Source organism: Convolutriloba macropyga, chromosome 9 (genome assembly GCF_964194025.1).
Source record: "Convolutriloba macropyga chromosome 9, txConMacr16.3, whole genome shotgun sequence".
NCBI classification, from domain to species: domain Eukaryota; kingdom Metazoa; phylum Xenacoelomorpha; order Acoela; family Convolutidae; genus Convolutriloba; species Convolutriloba macropyga.
This window is the reverse complement of record NC_134476.1, coordinates 34,490,962-34,512,171: the sequence shown is the minus strand read 5'-3', so window position 1 is coordinate 34,512,171 and position 21,210 is coordinate 34,490,962. Positions and strand designations below refer to the sequence as shown.

The window sequence follows — 21,210 nt, the reverse complement described above, 5'->3', positions numbered from 1 at the left end:
GTGCTTTGTAAACTTAAGTTTTTATCTATATGTACTCCAAGATATTTGCAGCTTTCTGATTCAGGTAAACTAACAGAATTTAATTTTAAATCACAAAGCCTATTGGAATTAGAGGCACTGTTACCTATTTTAATACTCTTTTGACAACTTTTCTTAGCGTTTAGTGACAGCCTATTCGCATTGAGCTATTTCTCTGTATTGACTAAGTCTTTTTGTATTGAAAGAAAATCAATATTTCCAGCTATGAGGTTTGTATCGTCTGCAAAGGGAACATTTTTGCAGAATTGGCATACGTCTGGAATGTCATTTATTTAATTCAAGAAAAACAGTGGGCCAAGAATGGAGCCTTGTGGAACTCCACATTTTAGTTTCTTCCAATAGGAGTTACAATTATTGTCCGAAACACATTGCTGTCTTTGTGATAAAAAAATCTTTAATCCAATTAAGGCAAACGCCTCTTATGCCATATAATTCAAGTTTTGTTAACAGGATTTCGTGGTCAATCGTATCAAAGGCTTTTTTTTAGTCAACAAACAGGTGAAAACTTCCAAATTGCTGTTTTCACAAATAATTTTGGTCAACTTTGCAATGTCATCAATTGTGCTATGTTTTTTTCGAAAACCGAACTGATTAGGATTAAATAAATCGAATGTTTCGAAGTATGTATAAATTCGATTATAAATGATACGTTCAAATATCTTATTCCATACAATGAGCAGTGAAATTGGTCTGTAGTTGTTTACGTCGTCTTTTGCTCCCGCCTTATGCAGTGACACAAATTTTGCTCGTTTTAATACACTTGGGAATTTGCAGTATTTAGAAGAGGTGTTTATAAGATAAACAAGATGCTTGACGGTAAGGGATTTTGTTTCCTTAATCAAAATAGTACTGATATCATCAATTCCTGAAGATGATTTCTCTTTTAGGTCGTTAATGACTTGAATGATTTCGTCGCAATTAGTTTGATAAAGCCAAACACTCTGTGAGCTATTAACCTGGGGTCTGACAAAGGCCTCTTTTGGAATTTCATCTTTGAGATTTGGCCTTACAAAAAATTGTTTGGCTCATTTGCAATTGCTAAGTGATCTTCAACTCTTTTACCATTTTTCGAGACTGAAATAGCAAAATTTCTCATTTTTACCTGTTTTGCTTCCAGATGAAAACGGCAATCCCCGAATTTCTTGATCCAATAGTTTTTTGTTATTATTATCTTCCACCAAAATTTTGTCCCTAATGGACCGGTTTTAAGATAACTGAATAAAACCAATTTGTAGGAAATCTGGTTGTAAAATGTAGGGAGATCCGTAGCCATCCAAAATTTTTTCCGTTTTAAATCCATGTAAAGTAATAGCAGATTGAGGTTATGCTCAGGTACCTAAACAGTTATGTCAAACAAAGAAAATCGTGTTACTAACAATTTTCGTACATGCTATAGCACAGCTCTGTCTTCTTTTTATTCGGATACTAAACTTAATGAGACCTAATGAGATGATAATTTTTAAATTCATTTGAACTCAAACACTAGAGCAGTTAGGACAGTCAAAATTTGAATCAGTCCTAGAAATTTGAATTCAGCATAGAATCAGGCCACGGAGCTGAATATTTTTTAGCGTTTAGCCAAGGAAGGTAAATATTTTTAATGTGAAAACTAGATATGTTTCAACAAGTCAGGAATTTTCAGAATGTGAAAGTTTGATTTGATGATAAAAAGATATTTCCAATGTTTTAAGATTACATAAGCTACCAGGTTATCCGAAGAATTTGAATTTTTTTGTAGCAGTAGGTTGAGTCAAATGGCCTTTTGATTAATGTCTTGGATAGGACAGTTTTGGTCTACGTGGATACCTCAATCTTAACTAGCAGGATGATTATCGACATTAGAATTATCCATAACAAAGCTATCCATAACTGTTTTACTAAAGTTCTATGCAAGCTTGTTTCCATGAAAATATTTCATTAGATTGGTACGGTATTTTTGAATGTCTGTAGTATGACAATTTGCGGCAGTGAGATTTGTATCTTCAGCGAGGTAATGGCCTTATATAGATCCTTCAAGTATGAAAAGGTAAATTAATTAATGCACCTTCCCAACACTGGGTGAATATTGGCTGGTCTGGGGCCCTCCCAGCACTACGTCTTCATAAAGCATTTCGCGCTGTTGTTCCGACCCTTCTTGAGGGGGGGGGGAGAGAACTATATACTTAAGTGGTTTTTTTGTTCAGACAATTTTCGCCTATCGATTTTTTCATCGGAGAGTTCCTAATGGACGAACAGCATTAGCAAGGCTAGCTTTGGACCAATCTTGGGAATGTTACAATCCAAAAAGTATTCGGATTGCAACACTTAATACATTTGGGAATTTGCAGTATTTAGAAGACGTGTTTATAAGATAAACAAGATGCTTGCCGGTAAGGGATTTTGTTTCCTTAATCAAAATAGTACTGATATCAATTCCTGAAGATGATTTCTCTTTTAGGTCGTTATTGACTTGAATGATTTCGTCGCAATTAGTTTGATAAAGCCAAACACTCTGTGAGTTATTAACCTGGGGTCTGACAAAGGCCTCTTTTGGATTTTCATCTTTGAGATTTGGCCTTACAAAAAATTGTTTGGCTCATTTGCAATTGCTAAGTGATCTTCAACTCTTTTACCATTTTTCGAGACTGAAATAGCAAAAGTTCTCATTTTTACCTGTTTTGCTTCCAGATGAAAACGGCAATCCCCGAATTTCTTGATCCAATAATTTTTTGTTATTATTATCTTCCACCAAAATTTTGTCCCTAATGGACCGGTTTTAAGATAACTGAATAAAACCAATTTGTAGGAAATCTGGTTGTAAAATGTAGGGAGATCCGTAGCCATCCAAAATTTTTTCCGTTTTAAATCCATGTAAAGTAATAGCAGATTGAGGTTATGCTCAGGTACCTAAACAGTTATGTCAAACAAAGAAAATCGTGTTACTAACAATTTTCGTACATGCTATAGCACAGCTCTGTCTTCTTTTTATTCGGATACTAAACTTAATGAGACTTAATGAGATGATAATTTTTAAATTCATTTGAACTCAAACACTAGAGCAGTTAGGACAGTCAAAATTTGAATCAGTCCTAGAAATTTGAATTCAGCATAGAATCAGGCCACGGAGCTGAATATTTTTTAGCGTTTAGCCAAGGAAGGTAAATATTTTTAATGTGAAAACTAGGTATGTTTCAACAAGTCAGGATTTTTCAGAATGTGAAAGTTTGATTTGATGATAAAAAGATATTTCCAATGTTTTAAGATTACATAAGCTACCAGGTTATCCGAAGAATTTGAATTTTTTTGTAGCAGTAGGTTGAGTCAAATGGCCTTTTGATTAATGTCTTGGATAGGACAGTTTTGGTCTACGTGGATACCTCAATCTTAACTAGCAGGATGATGATCGACATTAGAATTATCCATAACAAAGCTATCCTTAACTGTTTTACTAAAGTTCTATGCAAGCTTGTTTCCATGAAAATATTTCATTAGATTGGTACGGTATTTTTGAATGTCTGTAGTATGACAATTTGCGGCAGTGAGATTTGTATCTTCAGCGAGGTAGTGGCCTTATATAGATCCTTCAAGTATGAAAAGGTAAATTAAGTAATGCACCTTCCCAACACTGGGTGAATATTGGCTGGTCTGGGGCCCTCCCAGCACTACGTCTTCATAAAGCATTTCGTACTGTTGTTCCGACCCTTCTTGAGGGGGGGGGGGGAGAGAACTATATACTTAAGTGGTTTTTTTGTTCAGACAATTTTTGCCTATCGATTTTTTCATCGGAGAGTTCCTAATGGACGAACAGCATTAGCAAGGCTAGCTTTGGACCAATCTTGGGAATGTTACAATCCAAAAAGATTTCGGATTGCAACACTTAATACATTTGGGAATTTGCAGTATTTAGAAGACGTGTTTATAAGATAAACAAGATGCTTGCCGGTAAGGGATTTTGTTTCCTTAATCAAAATAGTACTGATATCATCAATTCCTGAAGATGATTTCTCTTTTAGGTCGTTAATGACTTTAATGATTTCGTCGCAATTAGTTTGATAAAGCCAAACACTCTGTGAGCTATTAACCTGGGGTCTGACAAAGGCCTCTTTTGGAATTTCATCTTTAAGATTTGGCCTTACAAAAAATTGTTTGGCTCATTTGCAATTGCTAAGTGATCTTCAACTCTTTTACCATTTTTCGAGACTGAAATAGCAAAAGTTTTCATTTTTACCTGTTTTGCTTCCAGATGAAAACGGCAATCCCCGAATTTCTTGATCCAATAATTTTTTGTTATTATTATCTTCCACCAAAATTTTGTCCCTAATGGAACGGTTTTAAGATAACTGAATAAAACCAATTTGTAGGAAATCTGGTGGTAAAATGTAGGGAGATCCGTAGCCATTCAAAATTTTTTCCGTTTTAAATCCATGTAAAGTAATAGCAGATTGAGGTTATGCTCAGGTACCTAAACAGTTATGTCAAACAAAGAAAATCGTGTTACTAACAATTTTCGTATATGCTATAGCACAGCTCTGTCTTCTTTTTATTCGGATACTAAACTTAATGAGACTTAATGAGATGATAATTTTTAAATTCATTTGAACTCAAACACTAGAGCAGTTAGGACAGTCAAAATTTGAATGATTCCTAGAAATTTGAATTCAGCATAGAATCAGGCCACGAAGCTGAATATTTTTTAGCGTTTAGCCAAGGAAGGTAAATATTTTTAATGTGAAAACTAGATATGTTTCAACAAGTCAGGATTTTTCAGAATGTGAAAGTTTGATTTGATGATAAAAAGATATTTCCAATGTTTTAAGATTACATAAGCTACCAGGTTATCCGAAGAATTTGATTTTTTTGTAGCAGTAGGTTGAGTCAAATGGCCTTTTGATTAATGTCTTGGATAGGACAGTTTTGGTCTACGGTATTTTTGAATGTCTGTAGTATGACAATTTGCGGCAGTGAGATTTGTATCTTCAGCGAGGTAATGGCCTTATATTGATCCTTCAAGTATGAAAAGGTAAATTAAGTAATGCACCTCCCCAACACTGGGTGAATATTGGCTGGTCTGGGGCCCTCCCAGCACTATGTCTTCATAAAGCATTTCGTACTGTTGTTCCGACCCTTCTTGAGGGGGGGGGGGGGAGAGAACTATATACTTAAGTGGTTTTTTTTGTTCAGACATTTTTCGCCTATCAATTTTTTCATCGGAGAGTTCCTAATGGACGAACAGCATTAGCAAGGCTAGCTTTGGACCAATCTTGGGAATGTTACAATCCAAAAAGTATTCGGATTGCAATCAATGGGTCTTTTTTTAAAAAAAAATGATCTTTTCTGTATTAATTAAGAACAGAACAATTAAAATCGAAGTACATTAGTGATAGGTCCAATTGGCTTCCCCAGCTGCTCGTTCCTATTAATGCATCTAAATTTTTACTTGAAAGTTTTGACTTTTTAAAATGTTTGATTTTTAAATTAATGGCTTAATGAACTTTGTCTCTAATGTTTTCTTAGTTTGGTCAACTTGTAGCTTAGTATCAGCAAAGAAAGAATGCTTCTTCTTTCTACTGATTTGAATTTTTATTTCAATCGCTGTTTTTCACCTTAAGTTATGGTTTTTTGGTTTTGATACTACTAAATTTCGCTTTTTTTTTAGATATTTGTACTTTTTTTACGTTTTCTAGTTTTATTACATTATCGCATTATTGACAGTTCACATATCACATTTTTGGTGTTCATAAAAGGCACAATTGAATCTATTAAAATCGTGAAAGATATAGATTATGGTTTTAACGGCTTCGACATTACTTTCTTGAAGAATTTAATTTATTTTTTAAATTTTGTCTTTAACTGTCATTTCTACTTTGCCGGTTTAGTTGAATGAAATTTACAGGTTATATTTGTTTTGATAAGCCGATATTCTGATATTAGTAGATAGCTGATGGCTTTCATGACTGAAAAAATAAATTGTTTTCCAAAATAAAAAAAACTCTTCACGTTGCAATTTTGTTCTTTTTATTGTCTATTTATTACCTAGTCTCGTTAATTAGAGGTCAAATACGACATCATTGTTGTCATGGGAATGTGTCAAAAGGGATTGGTGTCACAAATTCTAATGTTTTTAAAGAGTTCCTAATGTTTTTTTTTTAGTTCCGTATGAGTGTACTGGCTTCGACACGGGTTTTTTTCGCAAAAATAAATTAATTTTTGGTTTTTGTCATATTTGAGGTGCATTTTGTAGACCTAAGACCTTTTCTGGATAATTGCAGATCTCTATGGCTTCTGCTGGACGAATAAATGAACCTGTTTGATTATTTCATTCTGTAATTAATGACTTTCCTGACTTTGAAATTAATTTTTTTTCGAAAAAAGGAAATAAAAAAACTCTTCACTTGGCAATTTTGTTTTTTATTGTCTCTTTATTACCTAGTCTCGTTAATAAGAGGTCAAATACGACATCATTGTTGTCATGGGAATGTGCCAAAAGGGATTGGTGTCACAAATTCTAATGTTTTTAAAGAGTTCGGTATGAGTGTACTGTCTTCGACACGGGTTTTTTTCGCAAAAGTAAATTAATTTTTGGTTTTTGTCATATTTGAGGTTTATTTTGTAGACGTAAGACCTTTTCTTGATAATTGCAGGTCTCTATGGCTTCTGCTGGACGAATAAATGAACCTGTTTGATTATTTCATTCTGTAATTAATGACTTTCCTGACTTTGAAAGTAATTTTTTTTCGAAAAAAGGAAACGTTACTTGTTTTTGCCCTTTTTTTGTCTACTTGTTACCTAGTCTCATTATTGACAAATCACATACAGCTTTATTTGTATTCACAATCAAACGTCTTTTGAGGGCCAAAATATGGGTTTACGGCTTCGATAGCGTTGTCGGGCGAATTTTAATTGAATTTTTTTTATTGTTGTCTTTTTGTTTTTTTAACCGCATGAAAAATTGAATAAGGACAGGTCTTAATATCCTTCTATGGAAGCATTGGTAATCTTAAACCTATGGGATATTAATTGCTCTCAAATAAGCAATTATTGTAAACGTGTGTGTCTTTTGCAAAATTTTTGCTAGACCTTTTTTGACGTTCATTTTATAGACGTAAGACCTTTTCTGGATAATTGCAGGTCTCTATGGCTTCTGCTGGACGAATAAATGAACCTGTTTGATTATTTCATTCTGTAATTAATAACTTTCCTGACTTTGAAAGTAATTTTTTTTTCGAAAAAAGGAAACGTTACTTGTTTTTGCCCTTTTTTGTCTACTTGTTACCTAGTCTCATTATTGACAAATCACATACAGCTTTATTTGTATTCACAATCAAACGTCTTTTGAGGGCCAAAATATGGCTTTACGGCTTCGATCGCGTTTTCGGGCGAATTTTAATTGAATTTTTTTTATTGTTGTCTTTTTGTTTTTTTAACCGCATGAAAAATTGAATAAGGACAGGTCTTAATGTCCTTCTATGGAAGCATTGGTAATCTTAAACCTATGGGATATTAATTGCTCTCAAATAAGCAATTATTGTAAACGTGTGTGTCTTTTGCAAAATTTTTGCTAGACCGTTTTTGACGTTCATTTTGTAGACGTAAGACCTTTTCTGGATAATTGCAGGTCTCTAGGGCATCCGTTGGACGAATAAATGAACCTAATTGATTATTTCATTCTGTATTTAATTGCTTTCCTGACTTTGAAAGTAATTTTTTTCGAACAAAAGAATTGTTACTTATTTTTGCCCCTTTTTGTCTACTTGTTACCTAGTCTCATTATTGACAAATCACATACAGCTTTAAATTGTGTTCACAATCAAACGTCTTTTGAGGGCCAAGATATGGCTTTACGGCTTCGACAGCGTTTTTGGGCGAATTTTAATTGAATTTTTTTTGTCCTTTTGTTTTTTTAACCGCATAAAAATTGAATAAGGACTGGTTTGATGTCCATCTATGGAAGCATTGGTAATCGTAAACCTGTGGGATATTAAGTTCTCTCAAATAAGTAAGTATTGTAAACGTGTGTGTCTTTTGCAAAATTTTTGCTGGACCGTTACTGACTTTTCGAGTGACTTTTAGCCCTTGACTTTTTGCGTTTTGCTTGACCTAAAATTCTCTCTGTCACAATTTCCAGCAACTCAGGCAGCGGTTGATTAGAGTCCCCACTAGTGGTTTGAGAAAAATTCTTCATACGCTTAGTTGGTTATGTATTTAGTTGATTTCTAATGGTTTTCAGTACGTCGAAATTAATTTTTTTTAAAAAAGTGTGAATTTTATAACTTTACTGTTATTTGGTCTTTTTTGTCTAGTTGTTACCAAGGTTTATTATGCACTGGTCTGGTTTTTTTTGGTGAATTACAAGTTATTTTGATTAGTTTCAATTTCACCTGACGCAATATTGTCTTTGTTATTAGGTTTTGTTTTTTAAAACGGACATAATAATTTTGATGTAATTAATGTTTGTTGTTGTTGTTGTTGTTTGATTTTGTTGTTCATCATAACTCGCTTTCTTAATATTAAGATATCTCATCAGTCTAATGCTTCATCTTTTCGTTCATACACTATTTTTTTTGAAAAAGACTTCAATTTTTGGGTTTGTCTATCTGTTCCTCATTTGGTAGACAATTATGCAAAAAATTGTGGATGAGCGGGATCGGAAGCTTATCTGCGATCGCACATTACCGAGTCTCTTGGTTTAAATCTATCAATAAAATGATAATATAAACAGACATCAGCTGACAAAGTAAAACAAAAGACCGACTGCATTAGAAAACAAGCAATTAATGACGAAAGTAGATGAGTCAAACTAAGAGCCTCCCTTCTTCAACCACAGCTCTCATTGAAGCATCAACAATTTCGCGCCGCCTAAGTGTCCTCAACCCACGAATGCAGAGGATGGAACTCATCAGGAGAGCAAAGCTGATTTTTGTCCTTAGATGTGATATGATATCAGCCTAGCGGTCCAATTTTCGCGCAGAGAGCTTTGATGCCAGTTGTTTCAGCGCTTTTGAGCTGATGGGCCAGCTCCACCAGTGTATGCGAAGACAAGCGGACAAAATGTTGCTTTCTCAACCTCAATTATTCTTTGTTCATATTTGTTCTTGTTAATGGTTTCATGGTACTTGTAGGCTTCGCTACTGCTTCAGGGCAACTTTTTTCCAGCGCTACTGCTTTCAGAGCCTTCGTGCATTTTATGTGCCTACAGTTAGATGAAGCTTTATTTTGCTACCGAGTTCTGTTGTCTATTTTCACATAGAAAAATAGAATTTAAGCTTATGCTCCTGATTCCGTAGTTACCATTTTTTGGTAAAGCTTTAATGATGTATCGCTTTAAAATACATCATTGATGCTATGTTTGCATCGGAAACCAAATCAGTTTGTGGGACATCCATTCACAGCTGTTATCATGTCTCTTATTGTGTATCATAGCGCGAATTAGGGCTTCGTATTACCTGGGTGATTAATTTAGACTGAATTGTTTCCACGTCTTTTGCTGATTTGGTAGCCTTTTTTAAAACCATGTGAAAAGTAATCGCACAAAGAGAAATTCCTAAAATGATTCTTTTTATTGTTCCAACCCTCAAATTTGGGGTTGGAAACTTTATGCTACCCTGGCTTTTATATTTAGCGGAGAGACGCAAGTGTGGTACCATTAGACAACCCCTAATAACTGAATTGATTGTTGAAAAATGTTTTTGAAATGTTGCCTTTTTTGAGGAAAAATTAGGATAAAAACTTTTAGCGTTTCCCGGCCTTATCTCGCTTCGTCTATGGTTTTTCGTTGAAGTAATATTTGCATACGGAATATAAGGAATAAATATCTTTGATAGCGCTAATTAATGATACTTCATGCAGATTCAGATGAATACAATAGATATGCAGGCTAAACTTTGTGCTAGCAATTTTGAGGTAAAAGATTTTTAAGATGGTTTTTACTTTTTTGTTCGAACATCTCTAACAGATAGTGGCTATTTTTTTGTAGTTTTGTCACCGCATCATTTCTTTCGCTTCCTAGAAAACTTTTATCAAATTTTTGTATTTTTGTCAGTTTTTCCGCATTTTGACATTATTTAATATAATAGTGGTTAAGTGATTTTGAATTTTGCCGTTTTTATTGTCTTGCGACTTAGTATTTTAGATGACAGGTCTGTTCAGAGTAATTTTTATAATAAGGCATAATTGCACGACGCGTTGATTTCAATTTAGAGCTCTCATTTTTGTTGAAATTGATTGAACTTTTACTTTTTGCGTGTGTGCTGTCCCTTTTTGTCTTTTCTTTTATTCTCAGCCGTTACAGGTCTCATTAGCGCTATGTGCTTTCAATGCTTAAATCAACCAATATGGCTGGGGTTTTTTATTTTGCTTTAATGTCTTTACGGCACTAATTTCCGGAGAACTAAATGAAATTAGCGTTAGTGTTTAATTGCTCTCAAATGAGAAGCAATTATTGTAAATTTTTATACAATTTTTCTACTCGACCGTTTTGTGCTTTTCTTCTAGAATAATCTATTCTAGAATAATCTTTGACTTCTCAAGTGACTTTTTCACGCATTTCTTGATTTTTGAGTGATTTCAATTGATTGAGGTGACAGAATCAGACTCAGGAGGTTGGTGTTCGATTCCTACCGTCTGCTGATTTTTCGCACTCATAAAGAAAAATTGATCTAGGCTACAGCACCTGAATTAAAGTGCGCCGCCTGTCATTCGAGAGCAATTTTTCCGACCGTAGTCGGTTTTCGTTTTTTTTTTTACTTAACTACCAGTTTTGTTTTAATGGTTCCGTTAAATCTATTTCCAAACTGTGTTCAACTTCAATCTATATACCATTACTTTTCGAGATCGTACTTAAATCTGCTTTGTTAACTATGAGACAGTTCGTACTTGAAATTTTTTTCAGCTTGCATATTTTTGAACTTCTTTCAACATTTTGAGTAAAATATTTAATTTTTTTTGTCTATGCTGTTTTCATGCTTTCCTAAATTTTCTTAATTACCTAATAAGAGCAGTTGCACAGCAAAACAATTTTAAATGATTCGAGTCAATGAGAAAAATAACAATTCCAGTTTTCGATGCTCGTTACGTATTTTTGTTTTTTAGTTAGTCCTACAACTTAACCGGTCTAATTCAAATTGTTATTCATACTAGTTACGCTATCCTCTCATTTGGAATCAGATTCAAACTGAAATACCAAATCGATAAATACGATTAAAAAACATAAATAATTGCGGTGAGTTGCTGGTAGTCTCCAGGGCTTGTTATGTATTGATCGCCAGACTGGAAAACTTAATACAAATGATCTTCGTTTTTCTTGAAAATTATATAAATTATTGTCGCTTCTTTATTTTGAAATTGCTCATGGAATTGATCTTTTCCAGACTGTGGTTGTTTCTCTGAATTAAAAACTTAGAGTGTTTTTAAACTACGAAACATAAAAAAATTTTTCTTCTGTTCACAAAAATTAAAATTCTCTCTTTTTTTAAATTATTCCGAAGAGTGGTGAGACCCAAACGTAAATTTTAATAGTAACCAATGTTCTTGAATACTAGTGAGTAAAAGTTGTTAGGGAACGCCTTAAGGTACCATTATGTGTTCTACAAAAGTAGAGGCAAAGTCATAATCGGTCCGCAACTTCGTCTGGATTCCTTGATACCATCCATAGACCATGAATGTCACAATGGTCCCTGGTTCATTCTAAGATTTGGTAGTTATAGACTAGTTTACATTGTATTGTTGTTCGTAGTTGAAAGAGTGAGGTTGATCTAAGTGGCTCAAATCAGACGTTGGACAAAATGAATCGCGTGTTTTTTCTCATGGCCCTTGAAACTTGAAAAATTTTTGCAAATATAGATAAGCTTTTTTCTATGTTTGGAGAACAATACTCTTCTAAATCGTATTGCACTCTTTTTGTAATTTTTTCATTAGTACTGTTTACTTTATCGAAGTTTGAGACGCATTTTTTGTGTTCTAACCGTTCCAACATTTTAATAATGGGGTAATATATATGCAAGGCTGGCTTAATTCTTTTTCAGTCAATTTTTTACTTTTCACTTGCGCATCCTAGAGAAAAAAGCAATCGTTTTGTAGGCCTCAGCATCTTGTTTTGATTCAAATAAAAAATGAACACGAAATTAAAAATGGGGAGCCCTTCCGAATTTCGAAAAAATCTAGAAGGAAAAGAACATCGCTCGGGAGGGGGGATGACAAAGCGCGTTGAGATTTGAGCAATATAAACGGACAACTCTTTTAGAAAAGTTGTTAATTTCATGAGAGTTTTGATCGAGACGATTACTTCTTTGCGATTTCAAACCTGAAAATGAACAATTTTAGCCATTTGACCTCCAAAAATTTCGAAAACATTCAATTATGTTGTTTTCTCAAAAGTTTGTTTAGAAGTTTTTTTTTCAGTCTCGTCGTTGTCTACTGGTTAAAAACTACTGTATCGCCAAATGTTTCTCTGCATCGAACATAGATAAAAAAAATGCAGAAATGTATTCTTTTCTAAATTCTAGTAGTTTTTACAAAAAATTCTTCTAATTTCGTCAGATTTAGCCGTTTTTTGTTTTCAAAACCGAGGTGGCGTTAAAAACGGAAATCTTCGAGTGAACATCAAATTAACCTCCTCTAGTATAATGTCTTAAAGACCATTTTGAGAGTTAGTGTTTATTGATCGCCAGACTGGAAAACATAATACAAATGATCTTAATGTTTTTCTTGAAAGTTGGAAAATTTTTTCTGCTTCTCTTAATTTTGCAATTGCTCATCGATTTTTTCCATACTGTGGTTGTTCCTGTGAGTTAAAAACTTAAAATTAAAGTTCTCTTTTTAAAATTATTCCGAAGAGTGGTCAGGCCCAAACGTAAATTTTAATAGTAACCAATATTCTTGAATACTAGTGAATAAAAGTTGTTAGGGACAGCCTTAAAGTACCATTATGTGTTCTACAAAAGTAGAGGCAAAGTCATAATTGGTCCGCAACTTCGTCCGGTTTCCATGATACCATAGACCATGAATGTTGCAATGGTCCCTGGTTCATTCTAAGATTTGTTAATTATAGGCTAATTTACATTGAATCGTTGTTTTGTAGTTGAAAGAGTGAGGTTGATCTAAGTGGCTATCATGCCGAACGTTGGAAAAATTGAATCGCATGTTTCTTATTCGTTGCCCTTGAAACTTGAATTTTTTTGCCAATATAGATAAGCATTTTTCTATGTTTGCAGAGCAATACTCTTTTAATTTTCCTACACCTTCTTTGTGCAATTTTTTGTTGGTTCTCTTTAGTTTATCAAATTTTTAGATGCATTTTTGGTCGTTTAGTTGTTCCAACGTTTGAAAAATGGGAAAATATGTATGCGAGGCCGGCTTGTTTCTGTCAAATTTTTAGTTTTTGCTTACGCATCGTAGAAAGGAAAAAAAAAACAATCCTCGAGATCTGGTGTTGTTTTGAAAAATGTTACAGAAATTTAAAAATGGGTAACACTTCAGAATTTCAAAAAGGAAAAGATCATGGCTTGGGGGGAGGTGACAGAGTGCGTTGAAGTTTTAAAAAAATTACGGACGTTAAAAAATTAGTTAATTTAAACGGAGCTTTGCTCGTCACGAGTAGTTCTTTAAACATTCCAGCCTTAAAATTGACAATTTGAACTGTTTGTCCGCGAGAAATTTTGAAAAGTCCTTTATCTAGGGTTTCCCTCAAATTACGGCCATAATTTTTTTTCTTTCTGTCTCTCCGTTGTCTACTGATTAAAAATTACTCTATCACCAAATGTTTTTCTGCACCAAAGTTGTTTTTGAACAAAAAGAGGATTTCAGGCAATTTAGATCTTTTGAAACAGCGAAAAAACCAACGTAGATAAAAAACGAAAATAAAGAAATGTGTTTTTTTCTAAATTCTAGTAGTTTTTACAAATAATTCTTCTAAATTTATCAGAATTCGCCACTTTTGTGTTTTCAAAACCGAGGTGACGTTAAAAACGGAAATCTTGGAATGAACATCGAATAAACCTCCTCTAGTATAATGTCATAAATACGATTTTGAGTGTTAGAGTTTTTTGATCGCCAGACTGGAAAACTTAATACAAATGATCGTAATGTTTTTCTTGAAAATTAGGAATTTTTTTCGTGTCACCGAAATTTTGAAATTGCTCATGGAATTGATCTTTTCCAGACTGTGGTCGTTTCTGTGAATTAAAAACTTAGAGTGTTTTTGAAGGATGAAAAATAAAAAAATTTCTATTCACAAAAACTAAAATTCTCTCTTTTTAAAATTATTCCTAAGAGTGATCAGGCCCAAAGGTAAATTTTGTTAGTAACCAATATTCTTCAATACTAGTGAATAAAAGTGGTTAGGGACCGCCTTAAGGTACCATTAAGTGTTCTACAAAAGTAGAGGCAAAGTCATAATCGGTCCGCAACTTCGTCTCGATTCCATGATACCATAGACCATGAATGTCGCAATGGTCACTGGTTCTTTCTAAGATTTGTTAATTATAGGCTAATATAAATGAAATGTTGTTGGTAGTTGAAAGAGTGAGGTTGATCTAAGTGGCTATTATGCCAAACGTTGGACAAATTGAATCGCGTGTTTCTTATTCGTTGCCCTTGAAACCTGAAAATTTTTCGCCAATATAGATGAGAGTTTTTCTATGTTTGCACAGCAATACTCTCTTCTTAATTTTCTTACACCTCCTTTGTGCGATTTTTGTTGGTTCTGTTTATTTTATCGAATTTTTAGACGCATTTTTTGTCTTTTAATTGGTCCAACATTTGAAAAAGGGGAAATTATGTGTGCGAGGCTGACTTGTTTCTGTGTTAAATTTTTAGTTTTTGCCTACGCATCGTAGAAAGGAAAAAAGAGAAAAAGTCCTCGAGATCTAGTTTTGTTTTGAATATTGTTACAGAAAATTAAAAATGGGGAACACTTCAGAATTTCGAAAAGGAAAAGATCTTTGCTTGGGGGGGGGTGACAGAGCGAGTCGAAGTTTAAAAAGAAATTAACGGACACTAAAAAATTAGTTATTTTGAACGGAGCTTTGATCGTCACGAGTAGTTCTTTAAACATTCGAGCCTTAAAATTGACAATTTGAACTGTTTGACCGCGAGAAATTTTGAAAAGTCCTTTATCTAGGGTTTCCCTCAAATTACGGCCATAAATTTTTTTTCTTTCTGTCTCTCCGTTGTCTACTGATTAAAAATTACTCTATCACCAAATGTTTTTCTGCACCAAAGTTGTTTTTGAACAAAAAGAGGATTTCAGGCAATTTAGATTTTTCAAAACAGCGAAACCAACTTAGATAAAAAACGAAAATGCAAAAGTATGTGTTCTTTTCTAAATTCTAGTATTTCTTACAAACAATTTTTTAAATTTCGTCAGAATTAGCCATTTTTGTGTTTTCAAAACCGAGGTGACGTTCAGAACGGAAATCTTCGAATAAACATCAAATCAACCTCCTAGTATAATGTCATAAAGACGATTTTGAAGAGTTTATTGATCGCCAGACTGGAAAACATAATACAAATGATCTTAATGTTTTTCTTGAAAATTGGAAAAATGATTTTCGCTTTTCTTTGTTTTGCAATTGCTCATGGCATTGATCTTTTCCAGACTGTGGTTTTTTCTTTGAATTAAAAACTTAGAGTGTTTTTGAAAGATGAAAGATAAAAAATTTTTTCTTCTGTTCACAAAAATTAAAATTCTTTTTTTTTAAATTATTCCGAAGAGTGATCAGGCCCAAACGTAAATTTTAATAGTAACAACTATTCTTCAATGCTATTGAATAAAAGTTCAGGGACCGCCTTAATTTACCATTATATGTTCTACAAAAGTAGAGGCAGAGTGCAAAAACGGGTAGAAATCTTAAAAATTAGAAAAATTACTTAATAGTTGCTACAAAAAGCGGTTTTAAGTTTGTTCAGCTCCGAAATTGTTTTTAAAATCTAGTTTTTAACACATCTGCGAGACCTTGAAAAAAAGAAATAGCCCAGTATGCTCATCAAACGTCAAAAATGAGAGAAACTTTCGAAGCAAAGAAAAGAAAGTTTTTTTTGAAAAAGTTTAAATAAATTTTTGCGTTAAATTGAAATCACCGATACAATTGCGTGCAAACTCTGTGAAATCTTAATATGAATGAAGTTTACTTAATAAGTTTGTTAATAACTGAAACTAGACTAAATAATTTTGTGTTCATTCACTTATTTGGTAACACATATTGAAAAAACGAATTGACCTATTATTCTCATTTAAAGTTTACTTCCATTTTTACAAATACCGAGGCAATTTTCGCAAAAATACCACAGCTAGTTTTCCAGATAAAACAATAAGACATAATTGAACAAAGGGAACCACGGATAAAGGTCAGTTCCCGAAAGGATAATTTAAAATTGATTTTTGTGTCGGTTTTTATTTGTGGTGCGTGTGCTTGTGTGAGTTAGTCTTTGTCATGTTTGTTATTTGTGTGTAAGAGAGCGAAAAAAAGTAGAGAGAGGTCGTTACTTTTATTAATAGACACAAACAGGCAGAGTGCGAAAACTGTCAAAAATCATTAAACTAATTGAAAAATTAAATTTTGTGTACAAATTGCGGCTTTAATTTTTACGTAAAATCAAAACTCGGCTTTTTTAAAATCTCGCTGGTAATGCATATGCGAGATTTTAAGAGAAATATTTTTTCATTATGCTCATAAGACATCAAAAATGTCTAAGTTTTTGAAAAAATCAAAAATTCTGATTTCAAAGTTTAATGCTATAATTACAATTACCGATACAATTGCCTGTACCAGTCCACATCTATTTATTTAGAACAAACAAAGATGACCGTATTGATTGCAATGAGTTTACGGTAAAAATCAGTTGACAAAAGATCAATTTTCAAAAATGTTTTTTCAAGTTGGGATTTGTAGTTGTGTGATTTTCTTTGTGTGTGTAATGCGTTTTTGTATGGTTTGTCTATGTTTGTTTCTTTCAAATTGTACTACACTTCTCTTTCTAGATTTTGCTTAGGAGATTTCGCTTCTCCCTGCCGAAAAAAGACGGCATATTTTTTGGTTCAAAGAATACAAGTAGTTCTCTGACAGAAATTAATGGTTGTTTTTGTAACCTTGAGAGCTATATTGGAACATACTGTGCTACACACAGACTCGCACGAGCCATCTTTTTTATAGGCATCCTGATTTTGCACTAATTTCAGAGCATCTGAGAAAGCTTTTTGTCTTGTCGTCTTTGTTGGGGAAGTTGTTGTCCTTTATGTCCCTATCCCAATTGTCAAAATATCTTTTTCAAATCAACTGTTCGACAAACTCAACTCGACAAACTAAACAACTGTCCCGTCATTTGTGCAGATGTATTAAAAACTGAACGGCTTTTTTTGTAAAATGTCCTGTACCTTCTATTTTGAACTAAGTGTCAATGGCAATCATTTTTGTTTAACTAGCTTTCAGTTTCAACAATTATAATAAATAAATTCGTTTGTGTGTGTTGCAATCCATACATCACGTACGTCAATTAGGCTAGAAGCCTGTTTTCAGACGCCGTACAATGTTTGCAAAAGGTTGCTCAATTACAAGATTCTTTTTTCCTTCCTTTCTTTTTTAAGAGAGAAGAAAAGATAAATATCAATTTAAAGAAAAAAATTGTTGTTTTTTTAACAGCGCTTACAAAACAAATTGGTCAAATGCTGTGAGTCTACTATATACATATCTCTGAATTTGTGGACAAATTTGTTCGATTTGCTGTTCTCAACACTTATAATATCTCTCAAAATCTGTGGGTTCAAATTAAAGATTCAGTTGAACAATATACGTATCCGTGTTTTCGTTCCTTTTTTGTTAGCCGTTGTCATTTTATATTTTGTAGTTAGTGATTTGGGTCTATGATCATAAAGGCATCTTTTAATTTTAGAGGTGGATATAAAATAATTAACCAATAAACTGTGATGCTCTCTGCGAACTATTTTGCAAAGTAGTTTAAACAATTCGTATGCATGAAACTCAAATATCGAGAGATTGGAATACTTTTTTCGAAAGGTTCTCACTTCATCAGTTCGTTTCAGCCCAAAATTCTTCGGATGATATAGTTTTGTTGTCTTTTAGTGCAATTTTAATATATTGTCATGTTCAGATTTTCATAAATGGCTACTGGTGGAACAGATGAGAAGCAAGTCCTTGAAGGTTTCCTTTGTTCTGTTTGTTCAACAATCTTAACCGATCCAAGAGCTTTACTTTGTGGCCATTCTTTCTGCGGGCCACCGAAGAACTGTTTAACAAATTTATGCAACGAGGAAGGCAATGTCAAATGCGCAATATGCAACACCCAGCATGACAAAAAAGTCGATGAGCTGAAACCTTTGTTCGGAATCAGAGATGCAATTGACGAATACTCGAAGCTAAGCTCGTCTGATAAACCAGTGACCGCTAAACCTTCCAAATATGATGGTCCAGTTCTGCCGCCCTGTTTAAAGCACCCCAAAATGCTTTGTTATCATTGGTGCACTAATTGCAGAGAAGCTGTTTGTGATGATTGTGTCGATGCAGAACATGAAGACTGTCACTTGAAGTTAATGAAGCACGTTCTGAAACCATTGGTAAGAGAAGCCATTGAGATGCTGCCTTATGTTGAAAATAGGGCTACCGATATCAATTTAAACATTAAAATCCTTGAAATTATTCTGAAGAGATCCCAATCTGTCGTTGAGCAACAGCAGAATGAATTGGAGCAAGTAAAGTTTCTCAGCTTAGCCAATTCTGTGCTTAAAGTTGATCTCGAGGATCTGAAAAAAATTGGAAACGGCGAAATGACTGATATTGATTTTTCTGTCGTTTCGCAATTGCTTCGGGTTTTGAAGAAAGAAAAGCCTAAGCTGTTGCTTATTGACAGAATGCATGACTTCAACTTCTTGGTTGATTTCAAATCGCTATCAGACGGCTCTGCTGTCCACACCAATGAGATGGTCTTTCAGTTCCGTAAGTTCAGACTGTTGTGCTGTTATCCTTATCCTAACATCGAAACGCGTGTGATTTATGAGGATATTGACACTCAGACCTGCGGTAAGATTCATTACCATTTGACAGTTCACAACTGGAGTTCTGACCAGAAATCAAAAAGAATGCACAAACCTGTTGCTTGCCATAAAGGGAGTCCTTTTAATTATATAACGAATGAAAAGATACCCAGAAGACATTCGTCAACTAATTGGGAAGCTTTGATTGGTTGGTCGGAAGTAGAAGAGCATCGTGGAGATTGGTTAAAGAACGGACAGCTATGTTTCCTAGTGCAAGTTTACTTTGATTAGTGGATTGTCTGTCCTATATTTCAACAACTTTGCAAAAAGTGATGATTGTTTAAAGTGTGCATTAGGTCTTAGGTGTTAAAATGATTCTCAGCTTTTATTTTGATAACTTTTTGTAAATTTAGTTTACAAATTTTGTTTTTACCTCATCTGCCACAAACATCTGACAATTGTTCAAATTAAAGTTTTCAAAGTTTTTGCCTTGATCTTGTTTTTCTCATAAACTTCTGAAGCATCAAGTTAGCGTCTCTAAACTTGGTGGTAACTGACGCGAACAATTAACAAAGTTCTCTTCAGTTTGTTCTTTTGGTGAGATCAGATTAGCAGCTATTACTTCTCGGGGCACTTCTGGCCACAGCCCGAGAGAATTATTTTTCTTTCAAAGAATTTGACTATTCGATCTGCCATGCTGTCTTCAGTGATCCCCGTTTGTTAGCATGTGGCCATGCGTTCTGCGGGCCTTCAAAGAATTGAGCGAAGTCTATGCGATGACAATGGCACGATCAAGTGTGCTATTTGTAACGTACAACGTGAAGGAATAATAGACCATTTGACTTTAAAATTTGGAATTTGGGAGTCCATAGAAAACTTAACAAAGCTGAAGTTATTGTTCCGAGCCCTCTTGAGGGGGGGGGGAGGAACTATATACTCAAATGGGGTTTTTGTTCAGACAATTTTGGCCGATCGATATATTCTGGTACCATTAGAAGGCTCGTCCAGCGTAGAGCAGGGAATTAAAAAGAATTTTTTGATTTTCGTTTTTTATAGGGAGTTATTGAGGTATGAACTTCTAAGAAAAGAAGAGGGAATTTCGTTCTTTTTGTTCACAATTTCGGGAATTTTTGCCTAAAATTTCGTCAATATTGCTAAAATTTGATAAAATTTTTAAAAATAATGTTTTATTTATTTTATTTCAAAGACAAAAAATATTGTCGGCTATTTATATTTTCTTTTTTTTTGTGAAAAATTCTGGCTAAATGTTTCACAAAACTCAGATTTTTTCACCAAAAACAGCACGAAATAAGCAACTTTAGTCAACTGTGATTAAATTTGCCGGAAGTAAACACCCAAACACCACAAACACAAACTTCATAGACTCAAATGAGGGCCAATCCTTCTTCTATCTCCGTTGAGAGCTCTGTTATTAAAACTTTGCCGGTTTTGCTAACTTTACGCGTTGATTATCAGAAACGCAGCATTTATTTTTGATGTTTTGACTAACAAAATGTCTATCTATAACATTCGAAAACTTAAGTGTTCCTAATGGACGAACAACATTAGCAACGCTAGTTTTGGACCAATCTTGGGCGGTCACAATCCAAAAAAAATCTGATTGTAGTCCTTCGGTTTTTTAAAAGATGATATTTTTTATATTAATTGAAGAACAGAACATTTCAAATCGAAGAACAGAACATTTGCCGTTTTTGCTAACTTTACGCGTTGATTATCAAAAACGCAGCACTTATTTTTAATTTTTTAACTAACAAAATGTCTATCTATAACATTCAAAAAATTAGGTGTTCTTAATGGACGAACAACATTAGCAGAGCTAGTTTTGGACCAATCTTGGGCTGTTACAATCCAAAAAAAAATTGGATTGTAATCATTGGGTTTTTTTAAAAAAAATGATTTTTTTATATTAATTGAAGAACAGTCTTATGAAATTTTTTGTGTAATGACAGGTTTCATTGGCATTTCATGGCTGCATAGATGAGCGGATAGTCTCTTATTATTCGATAACTGATAGCAGTCATGACGTTGGAAACAATTGTTTTCCAAATTAAAAAAACACTTTTTAACTTCGCAATTTTTTTTGTCTATTTGTTACCTAGTCGCGTTTATTACAGGTCAAATCTGACATTATTGATGTCAAGGGAGGGTGTAAGAATGGATTGATGTCACAAAATCTAATGTTTAAGAAT

At 33.6% G+C, this 21,210-nt stretch overlaps 1 protein-coding gene across 4 annotated transcripts in view; it reads left to right on the top strand.

Moving 5' to 3' along the window:
• Window positions 1-19,486, top strand: part of LOC142345356 (tripartite motif-containing protein 2-like) — a 37,828-nt gene extending 18,342 nt beyond the window's left edge. For all 4 annotated transcript variants that reach the window (XM_075397384.1, XM_075397383.1, XM_075397382.1 and 1 more), the window contains exon 2: window positions 18,121-19,486. In XM_075397384.1, the coding sequence (XP_075253499.1) occupies window positions 18,131-19,291 (1,161 nt within the window). In that variant the 5' untranslated portion in view covers window positions 18,121-18,130 and the 3' untranslated portion in view covers window positions 19,292-19,486. The remainder of the gene's footprint in view (window positions 1-18,120) is intronic.
• Window positions 19,487-21,210: the final 1,724 nt, after the last annotated feature.